This window comes from Vicia villosa, linkage group LG1 (assembly GCF_029867415.1).
Source record: "Vicia villosa cultivar HV-30 ecotype Madison, WI linkage group LG1, Vvil1.0, whole genome shotgun sequence".
Lineage (NCBI taxonomy): Eukaryota > Viridiplantae > Streptophyta > Magnoliopsida > Fabales > Fabaceae > Vicia > Vicia villosa.
Window position 1 is genome coordinate 201,051,437 of NC_081180.1, and position 21,883 is coordinate 201,073,319.

Below are 21,883 nucleotides of genomic sequence, written 5' to 3' on the forward strand. Positions count from 1 at the left end.
GAAGCTGAGTACTGAAGTGGATGTGCTATAAGTCAGTCATCATAAGCATCACGGACAAGGCACATTACTCTGGATAATACAAGATTGGATGACACTTGTATTGTCAGCATAAAGCAATGTAGGCTCTGTTTGAGGAAATCCAAGTTCAGTCAAAATACCACGTAGCCAAATAATTTCCGAGCAAGCAGCAGACATGGCACGATACTCAGATTCAGTAGAGGATTTTGAGACTCTTGCTTGCTTCTTACTTTTCCATGAGATCAATGAAGAACCAAGAAACATGCACCAACCAGTGATAGATCGACGAGTGTCCGGACACCCTACCCAATCGGTACACTATAAGCACTCAGTTTGGGAGCTATTCCGGTGGAAAAAAAAGTCCACAGTGAGAGGTTCCTTTCAAATAGCGAATTATACGATGAACCGCTGCCAAATGAAGATGCCGAGGAGAATGCATGAACTGACTTACTTGCTGAACAACAAAAAATATGCCAGGACGAGTAATAGTCAAGTAATTAAGGCTACCCACAAGTTGTCGATACAGTAAAGGATCTGGCAAAAGATCACCACCATCACGATGATATTTGACATTAACCTCAATAGGGATATCCACTGGATTAGCTGATTCGAGACCAACCATAGAAATCAAATCAGTGACATACTTATGTTGATGGAGGAATATTCCCTTGAACGTAGAATGAACCTCAAGACCAAGAAAATAATGTAGATTACCAAGATTTTTCATGTGAAATGAGGCATGTAACTGTTGCTTAAGTCGCTGAGTGGAAGCATGATCAGAACCAGTAATAACCATATCATCAACATACAAAAGAGGCAAAACAATACCCGCACATGTGCTATGAATAAATAAAGAGGAATCATACTGACTCTGAGTAAAGGAGAACCCAAGGAGAGTGGAACGAAATTTCTCGTACCATGCTCTAGGTGCCTGTTTCAAACCATATAAGGAGCGTTTAAGCTTGCATACACCTTTAGATGAAGAGAATAAGCCTTGAGGTGAAGTCATATAAATATCTTCTGCCAGGTCACCATGAAGAAATGCATTTTTCACATCCATTTGATGAAGAAACCACCCTCTAGAAGAAGCTATAGAGATGACCATGTGAACAATTGTCATTTTGACAACCGGTGCAAATGTCTCATCATAATCAATTCATACTCCTGTTTGTTGCCTAAGGCAACCAAACGAGCCTTGTAACGGTTGAGGGACCCATCAGAATTCAATTTCACAGAATACACCCATTTACAACCTATAAGTTTGACATGAGGAGGACAAGAGACAATATCCTATGTGAAATTCTCTTGAAGAGCTTGAAGCTCTTCTCATTCATTGCTTTTATCCATCGCACATCTTTAAACAGCCTGTGAGTAACAAGTAGGAATCGATATGCTAGAGAGTGAGGCAGTCAGAGAAGTATGTGAAGAATCATACCTTCTGGTGAATATCGATCTGGTGCTCGAGATATTCGACCAGAATGTCGTGGTTCAACTGGTACAATATCAGGTGGCAGATCAGCGTTGGGTAGGGGTGTGGGTACCTGTTGTCTGGATTTTCTAACATATACATGTCCTGGTTTATAACGTTCTATAGATTGAGGCATAATGGAAAAATTTGGAAGAATAACAATATCATCCATGACAGGAGAAACACAATTAAACATAAATTGATCATCAAAAAATGTCACATTACGGAAAATGCGGAAGCGACAATTAGATACATCATAACACACTAAACCTTTATGAGAGTGACTATACCCCATAAATGCACATTGAGCAGATTGTGCTTCAAGCTTATGTCTTTCAAACGGAGGTAGGTGAACAAAACACACACAACCAAAAGTATGTAAATCATTATAATTAGGTTGAGTTTTAAAAAGACGAAAACAAAGGAGAATCGTGATCAATAACCGTAGAAGGAAGACGATTGATCAAGAAGAGAGCTGTGGAAAGAGCCTCCACCCAAAATTGGGGTGGTACGGATGATGCATGTAGTAGTGTATACAACTATTATTAGTTGTATTGGGTTGTTATAACTGCTTAGACAGTTATATATAATTAGAAAATAACCATTCAATGTATGCTTTTGTTGAATAAATAAAACACTCTTTCCTTATCTCTACTTTCTATTCTCTCTCTCTTTCTCAATATTCTCCCTCAATCCCCTAACATTGGTATCAAGAGCCTGTCGACCTCATCCACATCATTCATGGCAGAAGCGACGCGAATGCAGAACGCCATTCGTGAGGCGGAGGAACGCATAATGGCAGCAGTGGAGCCATGTATCACGAGGCAAATTCGTGAATTGGTGAATCGTTTCGAAACTCAATTCACCAATGTGCAAGAAGCCATATGCGGAATTGGATTGCAAATGGCAGAGTTAACGGCGTCACGTTGCCATGGTGGTACTGGTGACGGAGCAACTCGACCAGCAACGCGATTAACGCGTCTGGATTTCCCAAAATTCACTCGCGACGATGTCGAATCTTGGATTGCGAAATGCGAACGTTTTTTTTGTTGTTGGATGGAACGCAAGAAGGGGACAAGGTCTCCGTTGCGAGCATCGCTCTTGATGATAACTCTTTGTTGGTTCCAAAGTCTAGAACAGGGATCGAATGGCTGATTGACATGGCAGAATTTCACCGAGGCATTGAAGATGCGATTTAGCCTCGAGTTCGATTCACCGATGGAAGAACTCAAGAAATTGGTGCAGACTGGTTCACTGGAGGCGTATCAGGAAATGTTTGACAATCTTGTGGGTAGAACAGCTTTAACGGAATCTCAAAAGCTCCAATACTATTTGTGAGGCCTGCAACAGGAACTGTGTAATGGTGTGAAGATGTTCGCCCCGCGTACGATGTTGGAAGCCACTCGTATGGCAAAGCTGCAAGAACGAAGCTTGGATTTGTTGCAGAAACGGTCGGGACCTGCAAATCGAACACAAAGTTCTTGGAGTGAAAAGAAGAATACAATTTCTAACACCTTTGACAAGAAAGTGATGCCTCAGGAGAAGAAAGGGATTGTCGAAGGTTCTCAGAAGAGCATTTTGGGAAAGCCGACATATACGTTTCAGAAGAAGCTTTCTCCTAAAGAAATGGATGAACATAGGGCTCAAAACTTGTGTTTTTTCTGTCATGACAAATTCTTTCCTGGACATGATTGTCCTCAGAGGATGAAAATGCAAGTGTTCCTTATGGTGGTTGGGGAGGAAAACCAAGTGGACTCAATTGAAGTTGATTCTGTTTCTGAGGAAGTGTCTAATGATCCTACTCAAGGTGTTGATCCCACTGTTTCACTTAATGCCATTCAGGGAGACTCTTCTCATCCTATGATGAGATTGATAGGATGGATGGGCAAAAAGAGAGTTCATGTACTTATAGATACAGGAAGCACTCATAATTTCATCAACCAGAAATTATGTAAAGAGGGGATCAATATTCTACAACCTATGCATCCCTTGCGGATAACTGTAGCTGATGGTGGCCGTATACAAGGTGCAAGACGGTGTGAAGGCATCCGGTTAAAGCTTCAAGGGTATGATTTTCTCACTGATGCTATTGCAATACCATTGTCCAGTTGTGATATTATATTGGGCATGTAATGGTTAAGGCAATGGGGAGTCATCCACTGGGATTTTACCAATATGGCTATGGAATTTTCTATGATTGGTATGCATGTGAAGTTACAGGCTGTTAAAGAAATTAAAAGTAGGGTAGTTCCAGCTGCTAAATTGCATCAATTAATGGTTGAAGATAGCTTCTGTTATATGCTACAGTTGCTACCTAGTTCCACAGAGGCAATGTGCTGTTCAGTGACCACTGAGGAGCTAGAGGATCTGGTGATGAGGGATCATAGAGAATCTATTCTACATGAGTTCCAAGAGGTCTTTGATACACCTACTCAACTGCCACCCTTTAGGGGTATTCATGAACATCAAATTGTGCTAAAGGAGGGTTCTAACCCGGTTAGTTTAAGACCTTATAGATATCTACCAGCTCAGAAGGATGTCATTGATGGCATGGTTAAAGAGCTCTTGGATTCGGGAGTAATTCAACCAAGCTCTTCCCCTTTTGCTTCTCCAGTTGTGTTAGTCAAAAAGAAAGATGGGAGTTGGCGAATGTGTGTGGATTATAGGAGGTTGAACGACATGACGGTGAAGGCTAAATTCCCAATTCCTTTGGTGGAGGATTTATTGGATGAATTAGGTGGGGCAGTGGTGTTTTCTAAATTGGATCTTAGGGCTGGATATCATCAAATAAGGATGAAAACGGAGGACGTACCAAAGACAGCGTTTCAAACTCATGGGGGGCAGTATGAATATGTGGTGATGCCTTTCGGCTTGTCCAACGCACCAACTACTTTTCAAGAAACAATGAACACTATTTTTTCTGGTTTATTGAGAAAATGTGTTCGTATTTTCTTTGATGACATACTAGTGTATAGCCCATCTTTGGAGGCACGCGTGGCTCATCTTCGACACGTGTTTCAGATCCTCAAAGCTCACACCTTCTATGTTAAGAGAAGTAAGTGCGCATTCTTCACTACACGGATCGAATACTTGGGTCATTTCATTACACCTACAGGAGTTACTACTGACCCAATTAAAGTTCAAGCTGTGAGAGATTGGCCGGCGCCTCAAACAGTTAAGCAATTGAGGGGATTTTTGGGTTTGACGGGTTACTACAGGCGGTTCATTAAAGGTTACGGCATCATTGCTTCTCCTCTTACTGATTTACTCAAGCGGGATTCATTCCATTGGACACAAGAGACGCACACCGCCTTCACTACATTGAAAGATGCTTTGAGTAATTCTCCGGTGTTGGCCATCCCTAATATGCAAAAGTCATTTGTGGTTGAAACAGATGCTTCGGGCACTGGAATTGGTGTTGTGTTAATGCAGGACAGGCACCCTATGGCTTTTATTAGCAAGGTTTTGTCTCCTAAAAACAGGCTGTTGTCAGTTTATGACAAGGAATTATTAGCATTGGTTCATGCAGTGTCTAAGTGGCACCAATATCTTTCCCTGAACACATTTACAATTTTTACTGACCAACATAGTTTGAAATACCTATTGGAGCAACGTCTATCTACTCTAGCCCAATATAGATGGGTCACTAAACTCATGGGTCTTTCTTATGAAATTGTGTATAAGAAGGGTAAGGATAATATAGCTGCAGATGCCTTGTCGAGAGCCTCGCATGGTGAAGTTTTACAATTGACCGCCTCTTCTATTTCTTCTGAGTTATGGGACTCTCTCCTTAAAAGCTATGAACAAGATTCAGCGTTGCATGACCTCAAGCTGCAGGTTCTCGCTAACCCAACCTTGCATCCCCATCTTTCTGTTTTGGACAATTTATTGTATAGGAAATAGAAGCTAGTCATCCTAATGATGGACAAGTGCGATCGGTGATTCTACAATGGCTTCATTCTTCACACCAAGGAGGCCATTCGGGCATCAGGGCTTCTATAGCAAGGATCAAGAGCATGTTTTATTGGAAGGGCCTTGCCAAAGATGTCACAAAGTTCATTCAGCAATGTGAGACTAGCCTTAGATGCAAGTATGAACCTAGAGCTGTTGCTGGTTTACTTCAGCCCCTGCCAGTTCCAGAGGGAGTGTGGCAAAGTATAGCCATGGACTTCATTGAAAAGCTTCCTAAATCTCATGGTAAAGACACGATTTGGGTAGTTATTGATCGGCTGAGCAAATATGCCCATTTTATTCCTCTTGCTCACCCTTTTATTGCATCAAAATTGGCTGAAGTTTTCATTTCTGAAATTTACAAGTTACATCGTGCACCTGCCAACATTGTGAGTGACCGAGATCCCTTGTTTACAAGTAAATTTTGGGGTTCCTTCCTTGGTCAATTGGGCATTTCCCAGAGCTTAACAACAGCCTACCACCCTCAATCGGATGGTCAAAGTGAAGTCTTGAACCGTTGCTTAGAACATTACTTAAGGGCTATGACATGGCAGCGGCCTAAAGAATGGGTCAAGCTATTCAAGCTATTCAATACCACTTATCATTCTGCTATTCAAGCTACCCCTTATGAGATTGTGTACGGTCAAGCACCCCCTCTGCATCTTCCTTATTGCCCTCAAAGTACCAAGGTGGAAGCGGTAGATCGAAGTTTCATTGTAAGGGAGGAAATGATCAAGAAATTACAAGGTAACTTGGTTCGGGCTCAAGCACGTATGAAGCGGCAAGCTGATAAACATCGCAGTGATCGGGAATTCAAGGAAGGAGATTGGGTTTTCCTAAAGTTACAGCCCTTTAGACAATCTTCTGCTCAATATCGTCCTTCCGAAAAGCTTTCCCCTCGGTTTTATGGTCCTTATCAGGTGCTACATAGGGTGGGAAAAGTTGCATATACCTTGATTCTCCTAGCTAATTCGCGGATTCATCCTACGTTCCATGTATCTCTCTTGAAACCGTGTCCTGATGCGAACATTCCCGTGGTTGCACTTCCCGAAGAGTGGGGAAGTTTGGATGATCCTAAGGAGCCATTTAAGATTTTGAAGAGGCGCTCGATTCAGAGACATAATAGGGCAGTTACTGAGGTTTTGGTACAGTGGAAAGGGGAGGCTATGGAAGAGGCTACTTGGGAGCTACTATACAAAATCAAGCTATAGTTTCCCTATTTTGATGTTACAGCTTTTCCTTGAGGACAAGGAAGATTTCAAGGGGCGGGATATGATGCATGAAGTAGTGTATACAACTATTATTAGTTGTATTGGGTTGTTATAACTGCTTAGACAGTTATATATAATTAGAAAATAACCATTCAATGTATGCTTTTGTTGAATAAATAAAACACTCTTTCCTTATCTCTACTTTCTATTCTCTCTCTCTCTCTTTCTCAATATTCTCCCTCAATCCCCTAACAAGTAACAACGGAAGCTTGAAGAAGTAAAGTGTGTGTCACATCAAGCAAATGTTGATTCTTGCGTTCCGCCATCCCATTTTGTTGGAGGGTATTGGGACAAGATCGTTGAGACAAAATGTCTAGTTCAGGTAACACAAGTACATCCTGAAAATCAGAGTCGAGGTCACCAACATTAGTGATAGAAAGGGCAGTACCATCAGCAATTTGAATTTTCTGATTACCATGATAAAAGTGTAAATTGTGCAAGTATTCAGCAGAGCCTGTCATGTTATTGGATGCACCAGAATCAAGAAATCATGGGCAAGAAACATTAGAAGACTTACCCTGAACTCCCAAGGCTTAAAGAGCAGAAAGTACCATATGTTGGATTAGTTCAGGCTGTATACCACCGCCATTAGATGCACTAGGGATGGAAGGACCAACTGCAGAGCTTGTAGTGGCATGAAATGCTTGCACCGGACGTTGTGATGATCGTGGAGGACGGGTGGGACAATCAGAGATAATATGGCTCCGCTGCTTGCAATAATTACAAAACTTCTTACTACAACTACGAGCAAAATGTTCAAATTGTTTGCAAGAGAAACATTGGACATGTCGAATATCACGACCTTTACTTCTACTCTGAGCAGCATATGTAACCATAGCAGGCTCATAAATGACACCATCGTGAGACATGGTTCCTTGAGTAGCAAGGCGTTGTTCCTCTCTGAGAAGTTCACCAACACATGTAATCTAAAGAAGGAACATGATTCCTATTCAACAAAACACCTCTAACAACTTCAAATTTTGGATGAAGTTTCATAAGAAATTGATCTCGCCTACTAGTGTTGTAGACCTCCTGGACATCTGCAAGAGAACTCTTGGGAACATCAACATGTATACGCAGAGTGTTCTGTCCACAAACTCAAAAAACCAGAATAATATTCTTGAACTGACAGATTACCTTGTTTGTAATTGGCTATCTCTAGCTCCAACTGAAAACGTTTTGCCGCATTGTCCTGATTGTAAATACGTTTCAAATAGTTTCACATTTCTTGAGCAGTGGAAAAAGATCGCAAATTATTACTCATCTGAGGATCAATAGTACCAACTACCAAGAATCCAAGTGATAATTTGAGCATCTTTGATTTCCCATGCATCTAAATCGGCTGTCTCTAACGGTGCCATAGAGACATCGTCCAAGTGACTCCATAATCCCTTCCCTTTAACATACATTCTGAACTGAAATTTCCAAGCCGAATAATTTTTACCGGTAAAACGAACACAAAAATTATCTCTTTCTTTTTGTGAAGCCATGGTATAATCCTAAAACCTTTAGAATATATTTCTCTGACTCAATACAGTAGAACAAGCCTCACGTGCAACACACAATATATACATATTTTTTTAACACTGTCACTGCTTGATAACAAGTTAACAAGGAAAACAAGTTACCAAGAAAGGCAAACGCAGTACCGTAAAGAAGGAAAACAAGTTACCAACAACAGTACCACAAACAAATGTACCGAACCAGAATTGCAAATCAAAATTGATCGCAAACACTAAATTACGATCTCAATCCTTCAAATCGAGAATCACCGGAACAAAATCAAGATACAGCACAAAACCGTAAACAGCTACAGCAGCCACAATCTAGGTTTTGAAAAATAAATACGAATCGAAAACAAACAGGAACGGAAGAAACAATTCTGAGAGCGACCCAGTGGGCGTCGCTGAACAAGGCCAAGATAACACGATTTCAAAAGTTTGGATTGATCGAACCTTCTAATACCATGTCAGGAAAATTGGCTTGATGTCTTTCTCTATTGCATTTTATACTATATATAATAGTATCCGTATTTACACATAATTACAACTTATAATGACAATTATTCTATTGTCTAATTTATCTAACCTATTACAGGAAAGTAAATAATTTACATAAAGGATAAGATGAATTCCTAACTGACAACCTCTACTCAGGATGGTGGGGGTGGTTTGCTGGAAAGTCGCCAGAAGAATTGACAACAGCGACCGGTAAATGAAACATAGGCCGGAATGAGTCACGACAGTGATTGAGAGGCAAACAATTATTGTAACACGGTTTGCCAGAAAAATTTCTCATTGAAAGACAGTGTGCAACCTGGTAAGCACAGTGAAAAGTTGTCTCTCAATAGACTATGAATAGGTGAGAAAAAGAGAAATTTAGATAAACCGTGTGTCTAGATGGTACTAGGGAAGTTGTATTATATAGTAAATTATACAACTAATTGTATTAACTAGATAAGGAATATGCCACGATATATCTAAGAAACATAATATGGAATATTCTATTCTAAATATATACAAATGTCAACATGGACCTTCAAAGGGGAGAATGTTGTTGAATGTCGACACCATTTGAAGTTACATGATGAGATGCACCAGAGTGTAGAGTCTGGATACCAGTTGGTGGATCCAATAAGATTAGAGTTGAGATAGAGAGTTTGAGGTGATGGTGCGGGAACTGTCTGAAACATCTGTGAAGTAGGCAGAGATTGAGGCACATGTGGAGGATACATAGAAGAGTTGTGTAGAATTCATGGAAGACATCTTAAGTTGAGGCATAGCAGGTAGAGACATGGAAGGTATGAGACATGGTATTGAGGACCAAAGATACTCCAAGCAGAGTAAGATCAGAGCAGAGGTTGGCAGCTAGCTTGTGGAGCGTGAGTAGGAGTTGCTATGCGTTGGCCATGATGAAGTAGAATAAGGGAGAGCATGGAGCATGCAACACATCCCGAGAAGTGGAGGGCAAAAAGTCATGTTAAAGCGATGGTAGCAAATAGATGCTTCGTTGCCATATTTTCTGCACACCTGGCAATGAAACGAGTTACCGTGGCCTCCATGAGTCACATACTGTCGTAGAATATTTATGGTCATACTGTCATAACTTTTGATCATTTGGATAAATTTAAGTTACAAACATTTTTCTCTTCTGGTCTATTTTGCAGGTTGCAGCGTCTTACTTTACGTTTTTGGAGACTCTATTCAATGGCCATTTGTCATTTGTGCTCAATTTAGATAAAAACGCATTAATGCTAATTGTTGAATCGCTCGAGTTAGGCATTAAAGACTTGAGTGAAAAAATATCATCTCAGGTTTGTAAAAATTTGCACATATTTTTGATATGTTAATTCAACTCTGTTGCCATGAAAATATCAAATGCGAATTTTAATTCATGAAGTGCATGTCTGCTTGTTATGCTCATGAATAAGGAAACTGAGCACAAATTATTTGATGATCTAATGCCATTTGTTTACACTTTACATTGATGCATTAAATTTCCTTTTGTTTATGTAGTGCGCCTCTGCTATTGACAACTTAGCAACATTTTATTTCAACAATGTCACAGTTGGATTCATCTCTGAGTTCCCTGAGCTATTCTCTAGAGTAAGTTTGTGGTTTTCTTGCTGCTTAGATTTGACTTTGTTCCCTTATAATTTACAGTTTTTAAATGGTCAACCGAAAGATTGAATAAGATAATTGTGTAATATGATTGTTAATAATTTTATATTAACTGGATACAAAAAAGATTAAAGGCATGTTTGAATTGGTTTTGTAAAAATGTTTTTTAGTTTTAAAAAATTGAAAATAGTAAAACTTGTATGGTAGTCTAATTTTATAAAACTATTTTCTGTCTCAGTTTTAAAAACTAAAAATTAAAACAGGTTTTAGTTTCTGATTTTTAGTTTTGGTATTAAGAAATCCTAAAGTCTCACGTTGGTTGGAGATAGAGCATTGAAAGAGTTTATATAGGGTGACACTCCTCACCTTACCAATCGATTTTGTAAGGATGAGTTAGGTCAAACTCTAATATGGTATCAGAGCTTGAGGAAAAAACAAAGAAAAATGGTTCACTTGACAAATTTGTAATATTTTACAACTTTAAAACTGATTTTAAAAATAAGATTATCAAACATGATTTCTTTTATTTTTTTTCTTCAGAACTATTTTTTAAAATCGATTTACAAAACAGTTTTTAAAAACTAAAAAACTAAAACTCTTTCAAACAAACTTTGAGGGCCTGTTTGAATTAGTTTTAGTTTATAGTTCTTAAAAATTATTTTGTAAATTAATTTTAAAAAACAATTTTGAAGAAAAAATGTAAAAGAAAACATGTTTAGTATTCATATTTTTAAAAATTATTTTAAAGTTGCACAATATTACAAATTTGCCATGAATGTAAAGTGCAACACTTTTCCATGTTTTTTCTCTTCTCAAGTTTCAAAATTAAAAACCACACATTTAAAATAGTTTTCAAAAATAATTTTGTAAAATTAAACTACCAAACAAGTTTTATTGTTTTCAAATTTTTTTTAAAAAAAAATCTTACAAAACTAAATCAAATAGACTCCTAATCTTAAAAAAATAACTAATCTTAAGAAATATTTGATGACCGCATCTCATAGTTTTGTGGACTGTGATCAGCTAGCTATCATGTTTTTATTGACTCTTATTTGTTAATGGATTACCTAATTTATTTCGAGTTTCATATTTCTAGAATTTTATATATTGTACTTAAATGTATTGTGCAACGCTATTATGTTTTTAATATACCCCTAAATTTGTGATTCTTGTTTACAAAAGAGACCCTTTTTTTTGTATGTTTAGATAAAATGAATTTGTTTCTCCAAAATCTTCTTACATTCTCATGTTATTCACCGTGTCCTAATCATTAATTATCTCTTAATATATTTTCCTCAGATATTGAGAACCTTATTTGAGGTTGTTATTTTGGAGGACCGTGGGAATCAGTGGACTCATAGCAGTGCAATTCTAAGCATGATACTAATTAGTAAGGAGGTATGCCCATCCTGTTTTAACTAGCTTCCATATTAGTATAATGTGTTTGTTAAAAATAGGACATTTGATGTGATAAGGCCTGAAAGTAGGAGGAAATCCTCCCCATATTGGCTGATTTTGTAGGGTTGAGATTGCCCAAATTATATGATATCAGACCACTTGGACCATGCTCTCCGGATTCTAGTCCTAGTTGTTGGACTGAGTTAGACTCAACTCAAATTCTATTTTATATATTATGAATTTGGTGCATATGATTTATATGCTCCTGCTTGAGAGAGAATATTGATATTTATGTAAGTTAGGATGGACATGATATCGTAGTTATTATGCAATTAATACTGAGATTGTACGTTGATTCTATCAGAACCTATATATTAGAACCTCTCATTCAAGTGTTGTAATGTGTTCATATTATCACATGTAACCTGAAGAATCATTTCCTCCTATAATTGAAGAGCAATTTTGAGTTTTTCCCCCTTATTTGATCTTGGTTAGTAGTCTTGATTGTATTGACGGGCTTGGATTAACACTTGTACTTGACGTAATTAGCAGTTTCATATATATATTTTTTAATATCAATTCATACCTATGTTTATAATCTAACACTATTAGGAGAATCCTTTCTTACTACTCCCTACAAAAATCCTATGATTTATACAGTATACTATATACTAACTTGTTGATTTTTATTTTTTATTTTTCTTGCAGATGTTTGCAAATACGAAGGCTCAAATTTTGGCTTCATATGTAAGTCCAGAGCTGTCTGAAATTTGCTATTGTCCTGCATGTCTTATTACATAAATTAGCAGTATTATGGTTGTTGCGAACCCGAAAATCCGCAACTTAGAGAATATAGAAGAAATGGATTAAAATGCACAAATATGAAAAATAGTGTATTATTTCTAAAACTGAAAGGTAAATGCAAGAGGAAAGGTAAATGCAAGAGGATGAATATCCTAATGCCCACAGAGCAAAGCTCCTACAGAGGCTTGAAGCCAACTGTTCATAACAAACTATATTCTTCCATGATAATCCCCACACTCCCTCACCTCACTCTATATACTACTAAGAGGCATAACAAACTTGCCAACTAAGCAGCCTACCCCACTCATTATTTACCATATAACCTCACCACACTCTTTATTACAATAATAGCTCTTTTTCCTATTTAACTCATACTCGGGTCTCTATCAATACCCACCCCTTCAAAACAACCTTGTTTCCAAGGTTGAAATGTGCATCCATCAAACTTGCCTCTATCAAATACAAAGTTGAGCAAACCGTTCCAACAGTAGTCACAAGTTGTAGCTGCCATAGGAAAATTGAACTCTCCTGGATCCCATTGTCGGATCGGTACAACGTAATACAACGACATAATTGCCAAACCTAATGGCCCCCTTGTAAAACCATCATTCCTCTCTATAGATTTATTTAAAACAGGTCCCATATAAGATGTTAAGAGTCCCACATCGGACAATATATGGCCTAAACATGTCCTTATAAGTGGGGGCAATCCTCACCCTACAAGCCGGTTTTGTAGGGTTGAGTTAAGCCCAACCACATTTCTTAACATGGTATCAAGAGCCTCGTTTAAGATCCGGTGGGCCACCTTCTATGGTTTCCGCTATCGGGCCACCCACCGTTCATTTCCACGCTCCTGTTGTCTAGTCCTGGGCGTGAGGGGGTGTGTTAAGAGTCCCACATCGGACAATATATGGCCTAAACATGTCCTTATAAGTGGGGGCAATCCTCACCCTACAAGCCGGTTTTGTAGGGTTGAGTTAAGCCCAACCACATTTCTTAACATAAGACAAAATTCTGGAAACCAAAGGATATATACAACCCAAAATTCTTTTGATTGCCTCAAGAACTTGAAGTGGGTCAATACTGACCAAAATTGGTTTAGGCACCATGTAATTGACCACAATAATAGACCTTGTACTTGTTACCAATCCTTGATCATACCCCTCTAGTTCCATTGCAAACCTATGAATACCCAGAACATAACATACTGCAAGTGCTACATTTCCAAACATGTGGTGTCTTGATGGCTTTATCAAAGCACAATCAGTAGGTGTACTTGTCTCTTTCCTTGAAGCTGCAAGTATTGAGTCAATTAAGACTAGCTCAACACCCAATGCTTGTATTTCCTTCTCAATATCAAGTAATATGTTGGTCAATGATTTTATTCTCAGGATATTATATGAAAGCATATTCTTATCAGTCTTAACCCTTTTAGGTGTATGGTCTGCAGCTATTAGAGACTTCTCCATGAAGGGAGACTCTACATTTATGAGAAGAAGAAATTCTGGCTCATGTTCATCGAGTTCCAAAGGGACATCATTTGCACTTTGACCAAAATTATCAAGTGTTTTTCTTGTAGCAACATGTACTGATTTACTACTCTCATACCTGGATATCGCCCTTGTCCTTGTAGCCACATAAGTCTTCTGTTTCTCTTTCTTGCTAATCTTCAGTTTTAGAACCCATGATGCTCCTCTTCCCAAAAATTCTACGAGTTCCTTCCCGAGACTCCTCTGTAACCCATTTGTGAAAATAAGAGAGCTCATCCCACTGCCTTCATGATTAATATTTGGAGCAATGGATTGGGGAAAATACTGCTTAGCGGAAGTCGAACCTTCTCGTTGCTTAGTCACTAGCTCTGCGTTTTGTAAGTGTGAAAAACAACACACATAACCATTTTTTATTTTTATGATATGTACCCCCATCAAAAATAACATCTCGCTTGTCAAATCCAAACTGGGTGTGAGCCACTTTACATTCTTAACATGAAGAATTGGCAGTGGCGGTGGTTTGGATTGTAGTAACAGAGGATTGGAATCCAAATACACAGGTTTCTGCGTTATGTGCCTCTTTGTGTAGATTCTATAGGATTTCCCTTGGTTACAACCCATTGCAATTGGGCCCAGTAGTGATATGACCTCATCTAATTGGACCAGGCCCATTATGTTTAAGTCTTGACCTAACTTACAAAATGACAGATTTGCCCTTATATCTCCCTCTTTCATTCGGGTCGGATCTTCTATTACACGCACCCGTTCTAACTCGTTCTGCAGTGACTTCATCGTTATTACACGGTGAACTATGATTGAATATTCCGATTGAGGAAGAATTGTCTCACATATGCCTCCAACCAGAATCGACCCATCTGGGGGTTTGGGTGGCGGTTCTCCCCGTGGATGTGTTGTCGTGAGTTGATCAGAGTATCGCGAATCTGACGGACTTAATTCCAGCGGGAGTAGTTCAGGTGGCTTTGGTTCAAGTAAAGTCTTAATTGGTGAACCCAAGTCCGTCGGTTCCAGCGACAGAGGAGGCTTAAACACAAACACCTGATTCTTTCCTCTTTGTACCTCATTCACTTCTTTCTTCTCCGTCACCATCTCTGCGATCTTTTCTGACTGAGGTGTTAACCTTGGTCGTAATTCATTGCAAGACGTAATTTCTCCAGTGTTGTTCATCACATCTAGCACAGATTGATTCTCGGCACCCTTTGGCATTGAATTGCTCTCTGCAGTCTTATTCAAAACATAATCATGGTTTTCTTCCTCCTCAACTTCTGCAGGATCCATCATCTCCCACAGATCTGGGATGAATTTCATAATGAAAGCCCTTTCAAAATTCTGCCATGTGACATCCTGTTTACCTTTCTTCCAAGAAAGCCACCAGGTAAAAGCATTACCACACAACCCAAATGCAGTCACCCATCCCACCTTTCTTCCTTCACAAAGCCAAGTGTTAGCCTCAAAATACCGATCTAATTGGATCAGCCACCAATAACCATCTTCTGTTCCGTCGAATCTAGGAACCACCTTCGTAGATATCACTGGCTCTCCGTCGGATCCGGCAGGTCGGACCATTGTTGCGAACCCGAAAATCCGCAACTTAGAGAATATAGAAGAAATGGATTAAAATGCACAAATATGAAAAATAGTGTATTATTTCTAAAACTGAAAGGTAAATGCAAGAGGAAAGGTAAATGCATAGCTCCTACAGAGGCTTGAAGCCAACTGTTCATAACAAACTATATTCTTCCATGATAATTCCCACACTCCCTCACCTCACTCTATATACTACTAAGAGGCATAACAAACTTGCCAACTAAGCAGCCTACCCCACTCATTATTTACCATATAACCTCACCACACTCTTTATTACAATAATAGCTCTTTTTCCTATTTAACTCATACTCGGGTCTCTATCAATGGTCATCTATAAACTATATAATACAATCATAAATACAAAATGACCAGTTTCTAGATAAGTTGATTAGTAATTGGTCTAATCTTTATGACATTAAACAAAATCAACTGGAATTATTCACACTCTAGATGCTTAATCATAGGTGTGAAGGACATGTTGAGAACCCACTTATTCCACCTACATTGGCCTATGCTCTAGATGTTCAAGCCTGAGCTTGAGTAGGTGTGTTTAAACTCCCATATTGACTAGATATAATGACCTAGGTTGTGCTCGTGACACATTGTTGCTCATCTTACAAGTTGGTTTTGTTGGATTGAGATAGGTTTTGAGCCCAAATTCTTAGATTCTCTGTAATTAGCTAGTATCAATTTAGCTTAACTGTAAATTGAATTGACCACAAAACACAAAATTGTTCAAAAGAATAACAAGAAATTTGATGTCAAAATCTCCAACACAAATCCTTGTTCCTAGAACAGCTTTCAACTGAAGAGATAGTGAGTTTGAGTTTCAGGTATTGCATCAAATTATGGATTTAGTTTGTTCCAAATGGAAGTAGGCCTGCTTATAATATATCCAATGAATTTGACTCTTCCGTAGAGTATGTAATTGGAGTTTTATTGCACCATGTTCCTTCTTTCCCGAATGTACTTTAGCAGCCATTTACATGTTAATGCATGGGGTGTTTAAGTTTGTTTGCACACTAAATTGCAATGACTACTGCATCATCATATTATATCATAACTTATATTTTTGAGCATAATCCAAGGGTTGTTTTAGTTTACAAACATCCGTAGTTGGAAGTAGATATACCGAGGACGAAATAGGTTTTATATGCGGGGGTATCCACCACCATACAATATTTTGTACTAAATAGCATTTCGCAGAACAATAGCAGTATAGCGGCAATTTAGCAACATTGATTCATTGTAATCTGGGATTTAAGATTTCTAACAAAAGGAAATAAGATTTCTTAAACGATCTTAACCAGTCTTGTATTATGCTTACTTCTTTAGTTTTTGTACTTGTAATACAAGTTGCAATAATTTCTAGTTTTAAAACTTAATTTTCTCTAAATTAATATGCAGCCAACAGACAGACATCAGACACTTTCTCTGTGCTTTGACAAGCTAATGCAAGATGTGAAGATCAGCTTGGACTCAAAGAACAGGGGCAAATTCTCCCAGAACCTAACCAGATTTAAGTCTGAGTTTTGTGTAAAATAGCATCTGCCTGGCTGAACTATTTTTGTTAGCTCAAGAAACCATATTGTATCTCCTGCTTTTTCCTTTCCTCATAGATTGTATTTGCCTGGGTGTTTGATTTAGAGTCCTTTACAGTTGTACATTTTCTATTTTGGTCATAGGGTGAGGAAAGGTCTGCTAGCACCAATGTTGTTAAATGGCAGAATGATGTCGTCAATTTTTGATAGCTGTCATATCTGATTTAATACACACCGCAGTAGTGTGATTATATGACAGGTTTTTGGCCATTTTCTACTGGCATATCTTTAATAGAAAAAGCAGGAACATACTGTGATGGAAAATCTTTGCATTTACTTTATATTTAAATGGTAGGTGAGTTGGGTTTGGGGATCCCACATTTTTGACCCATTTTAAAAGAGAATTTTTTAATGCACCTTTACTAGCGTACTTCATGAAAATTCAAAATGCATCTGAAAATACACAAAATATATGGGGAAGTGAATCACACCTTCATTTTGTCAAAAAATATACTTCAGAAATATATTTCCGGAATCCGAAAATACATTTCCAGAAATTAGAGCCAATCTACTGTGCTTACTGAAACTACACAAGGCCTTCACCATAACTGTAAGTATATTCCATTGTTGTGCTTTGAAGGAGGTGTTGTCTGGTCTTCATGAGCAATAATTTGACTCTGTTGGAGAAATCCACCTAAACAAAAGGTTGGAGCATCTGATTTAAATTGAGAATTTCTTTACGGACGCCCCAAAAATCCCTGCTGGAAATTCGAAAATACCCTCGGAGATGCATCTCCGAAAAAATTGGGATTTTGGTTAATTCGGAGATGCATTTCCGAAAACACAAAAAAAAAAATTAGGATTTTGATTAATTCGGATAAGTATATCTGAAAAAATCCCCTAAAAAATGGTCAGAGGTTTTTTCGGATATGCATATCCGAATTAGTCAAAATCTCAAAAAATTAAAATTTTTAGGATATCGATTAATTCAGATATCATAAAATTGTTATATTTTATAAGTTATGAATAGTAATAATGATAATTATACGGTTAATATTTCTTTTCTAATTTTAATTATAAATTAAAAAAAAACATAAAGAATTTAATTAGTTTTGATAAATTTCATAATAATAGTTACTAAAATTTAACTAATACACAAATTATATAAAAAAATAAATACATTAATAATTATTCAACAAAAATTTAAAATAAAAGAGATAAGTAAGAATAAAATTATTTACTACTTTATTTTTATTTTAATATAAATTTTGAATTACATTTGTTTTTCAAATGATTTTTTTAAGTATCATAAAATAAATAGTAAATAAGATGTTTATTTAAATATTTATTAGACTAATATTATTATTATATCTTATTATAACGGTACATATTTAATAATATATTTTAATTAATATAATTAATTATACTATTAATTGTGTTGATTTACCTTGATTTTAATTTTTTAATGATTTTTGAATTTTCTTGAATATGCATATCCAAAATATTTCAAGACCAAAAATTGAAATATTTCGGATATGCATCTTCGAAGACACCCCTCTAAAAAAAGGTGATTTCAAAAATGCGCTCTCTATCAAGTCTAGCGCCAATAACCACTAGACCAACTAACAATCGATAACTATTTAACTAAACTATTTTCTGATACATGTATTTCTATAGGATATTTAACTGAACTAATAACTAATAAGTAAATGCACAAAAAACTTGTGACTAGTGAGTACAACTAACAATCGGTAACTATTTAACTAAACTATTTTCTGATACATGTATTTCTATAGGATATTTAACTGAACTAATAACTAATAAGTAAATGCACAAAAAACTTGTGACTAGTGAGTACAAATAGGTGAAGATAGAGATTACTTTTGGGACTAAATTTTAGGAAAAATATGATGTGTGATTTAGTTTGAACGTATTTTGGGGGTGATTTGAATGCGTCTGAAAATATATTTTCGAAATATGAGAAGTATTGTGCATTAATAAAGTTTCTTTTAAAAAGATCAAGCCTCAAAATATGTATCAAAATATATGGGTAGTCTTTAAAAGCTTTTTCCTTCAAATATAATGTATCAATATATAATGTGTATGATGATATTTTTAGTTATATGTTTGGTTATTTATTAAGGAGGGAAGATGAAAGGAAGATATACTTTTTATAATTTAATTACATTTTTCACATTATTCTTGTGTTTATTTTAGAATTTCAGTAATTACTAAATTAGTTTAAATACATTTTTGGTCATTTTATTTTGATTTTATTAATGTTTTAGTGATCTTTAAAAAGTTAACTTTTCGATCTCTCTTTTAATATTTTTAGAAATTTTGCTGGTCTCCTTTTAGATTTGAATAGATAGCATTGACATAGTATTAATTTTAGAGATTTTCTTTGCCCACCTTCCAACCTTCTAGGTCACCTCTGGTGAAAAATCATATATACTCTTGACTTCGGAAATGCATTTCTGAAATGCAAGAAAAAGATGTTTTTGGAGATGCATCTCCGAAAGCGCATTTTTTTTTCAAAATTTGTCTTATTTCGGAAATGCATTTTCGAAAACAGCATTTCGGAAGTGCATTTCTGAAATACTGCGCGTTTTGCAGATTTAGCAAAACAGCCCCCCTCCCCCAATTCATTTACCCTAATTCAACTTCAAACACAACCCCAGAGAAATTTTGTGCAAACCACTTCCAAGGCTACATCAAAGGCTCCAATAACCTTGCTATACTACATTCAAAAGCTCTCCAATCTCTTCAATCGGTAAGCTTTTCGAGTTTTAGATCTATGATTAAAATTTCTATTAGGGTGTTTAGAAATAGCAAAAATTGTATTAGGTTAGGTTGGTACTGCTATTTAGGTTGTTTAGAATGATTAAACATAGTTTTGAAGTTTGTTTTTGGGGTCTGCCATGGAAGTTGCAGAAAACTTTTTCGCAAGGGTGTTTCGGAAGTTCATTTCCGAAAACACCTCCATTCCAAGTTTCGGAAATGAACTTCCGAAGTGTATCAGAAATGATTTCTTTTTTTAGTTTTTTCTGTTCTCTCGCATATTTATTGATTTCAATTGTTTTCAGGAACATGTCAGGCAACCAAGCACGCATCAGACAGGGTAGAGAGACCCAGATTGCGTCGGCTAGACGCGAGCGGGCGGCGTAGCTGGCGTCGACGCAGGGACGGGGGCAGGGATGGGGACGTGTGCGAGTTCCCGTGCAGATGGACGAGCTGAGGGTACCTCTACATCTGTATCGAGGAGTCGTCTGACTCGTGTATCTTCTTCCCGCCAGCGAGAGGAGGAGGAGGAGGAGGCAGTGACATACCACGAGGCGGAGGAGGTACCGGATGTTGACCCTTCACACGAGAAGGAGGAGGAGGGCTACCCGGGAGGGCCCAGTGACACTACCGTGCTGATTACCTACCACGAGCACGTCGCTCGGCGCATCTGGGAGGGAGAGATATTTTTTATAATTTGCCCGACTATATTATTTAACCGTTTATAATTTAGCCGTTTATTCAATATTTTCTTAACGGTCTAATTAACATACTTTTTTATTTGTTTTTTTAACAGGAGAGAGAGCCTTTAAAAATGGTGAACCACTCTCGGAAGGTTTTCAGTCTATTTAAACCGAATGATGAGTGGTTTAACGACGCGGTGAGAGCTTCAGGGCTTAGCGGGTTCTGCATGACGGGGTATACCACCATCAGCCACGACATGCAGGGGGCCTTTGTGGAGAGGTGGCACAGGGAGACGTCTTCTTTCCACTTACCGATTGGGGAGATGACGATCACCTTGCATGATGTGCAGTGTCTTCTCCACTTGCCGATCAGGGGGACGCTGTTGCACCACTTTCGGATCCAGAGGATCGAAGCCAGTGAGTGGATGGCGCTCTATTTGGGTATGGAGCCCGAAGTTGCTGACTTTGAGTGCATAACTACAAATGGGCCTCATATCCGGTTCACCACACTGAGCACTTATTTCGAGCACCACCTGGTGGCGGCGGCCGAATCCGAGGAGGCGGGTGACGCCCTATTTACACAGTATCACCGTGGCTGCACTCTCCGGTGTTGGTACATGTTTGTGGTAGGCGCTGCAATCTTTGTGGACAAGAGTGCAAGGTACGTCGATGTGACCTGCCTCCGCTACTTCATGGACTTGACTACCGTTCACCAGTGGAACTGGGGGTCAGCTACTCTTGCATACCTATACCAGAAGCTGAATGAGGCCTCCAACTGGAGGACCAGGCAGTTGACCGGATCCTGCACACTACTTACAGTACATTTCATTTTAATTGTTTCACATTTATTTATGTTTCGTATTTATTTTTAATACATTATCGTGTTTGTGTTTCAGAGCTGGATCATCTCTTACTTCTCCCGCATCCACGGCTTCCGCGTTGATCCTAAGTACGATGACGCCATGCCCAGGGCCTCCAGATACGTTCTCCAGAGGGAGGGGGAACAATACAGTGGGACCATACCGTGGGTACCTCGAACGCACGATGCACGATGACGTCACTTGGGTACCTCGAACTCATGTTGTCCCCTTTGACGGCATATCGTTATATTCTGGATGGTTGGCATGCGGGACCAACATCATGGTGCGGTATCTCCCTGAGCGGTGCATGCGGCAGTTTGGATATGTGCAGATGATACCCAGGTCACCTTTTGAGGCTGCTCCCGACACAGTGACCCGAGTGCAGCTCACTGG

The 21,883-nt window shown here is 38.1% G+C and overlaps 1 protein-coding gene across 6 annotated transcripts in view; it reads left to right on the forward strand.

The window, feature by feature from the left end:
- Positions 1 to 17,490, forward strand: part of LOC131644787 (uncharacterized) — a 49,920-nt gene extending 32,430 nt beyond the window's left edge. For 5 of the 6 annotated variants that reach the window (XM_058915376.1, XM_058915379.1, XM_058915377.1 and 2 more), the window contains 5 exons: positions 9,875 to 10,021; positions 10,224 to 10,313; positions 11,628 to 11,726; positions 12,435 to 12,473; positions 17,033 to 17,490. In XM_058915376.1, coding sequence (XP_058771359.1) covers positions 9,875 to 10,021; positions 10,224 to 10,313; positions 11,628 to 11,726; positions 12,435 to 12,473; positions 17,033 to 17,170 — 513 coding nt within the window. In that variant the 3' untranslated portion in view covers positions 17,171 to 17,490. Of the gene's footprint in view, positions 1 to 8,805; positions 9,028 to 9,874; positions 10,022 to 10,223; positions 10,314 to 11,627; positions 11,727 to 12,434; positions 12,474 to 17,032 lie in introns of those variants that run through there. The other variant, XM_058915381.1, reaches the window with a different exon arrangement.
- Positions 17,491 to 21,883: the final 4,393 nt, after the last annotated feature.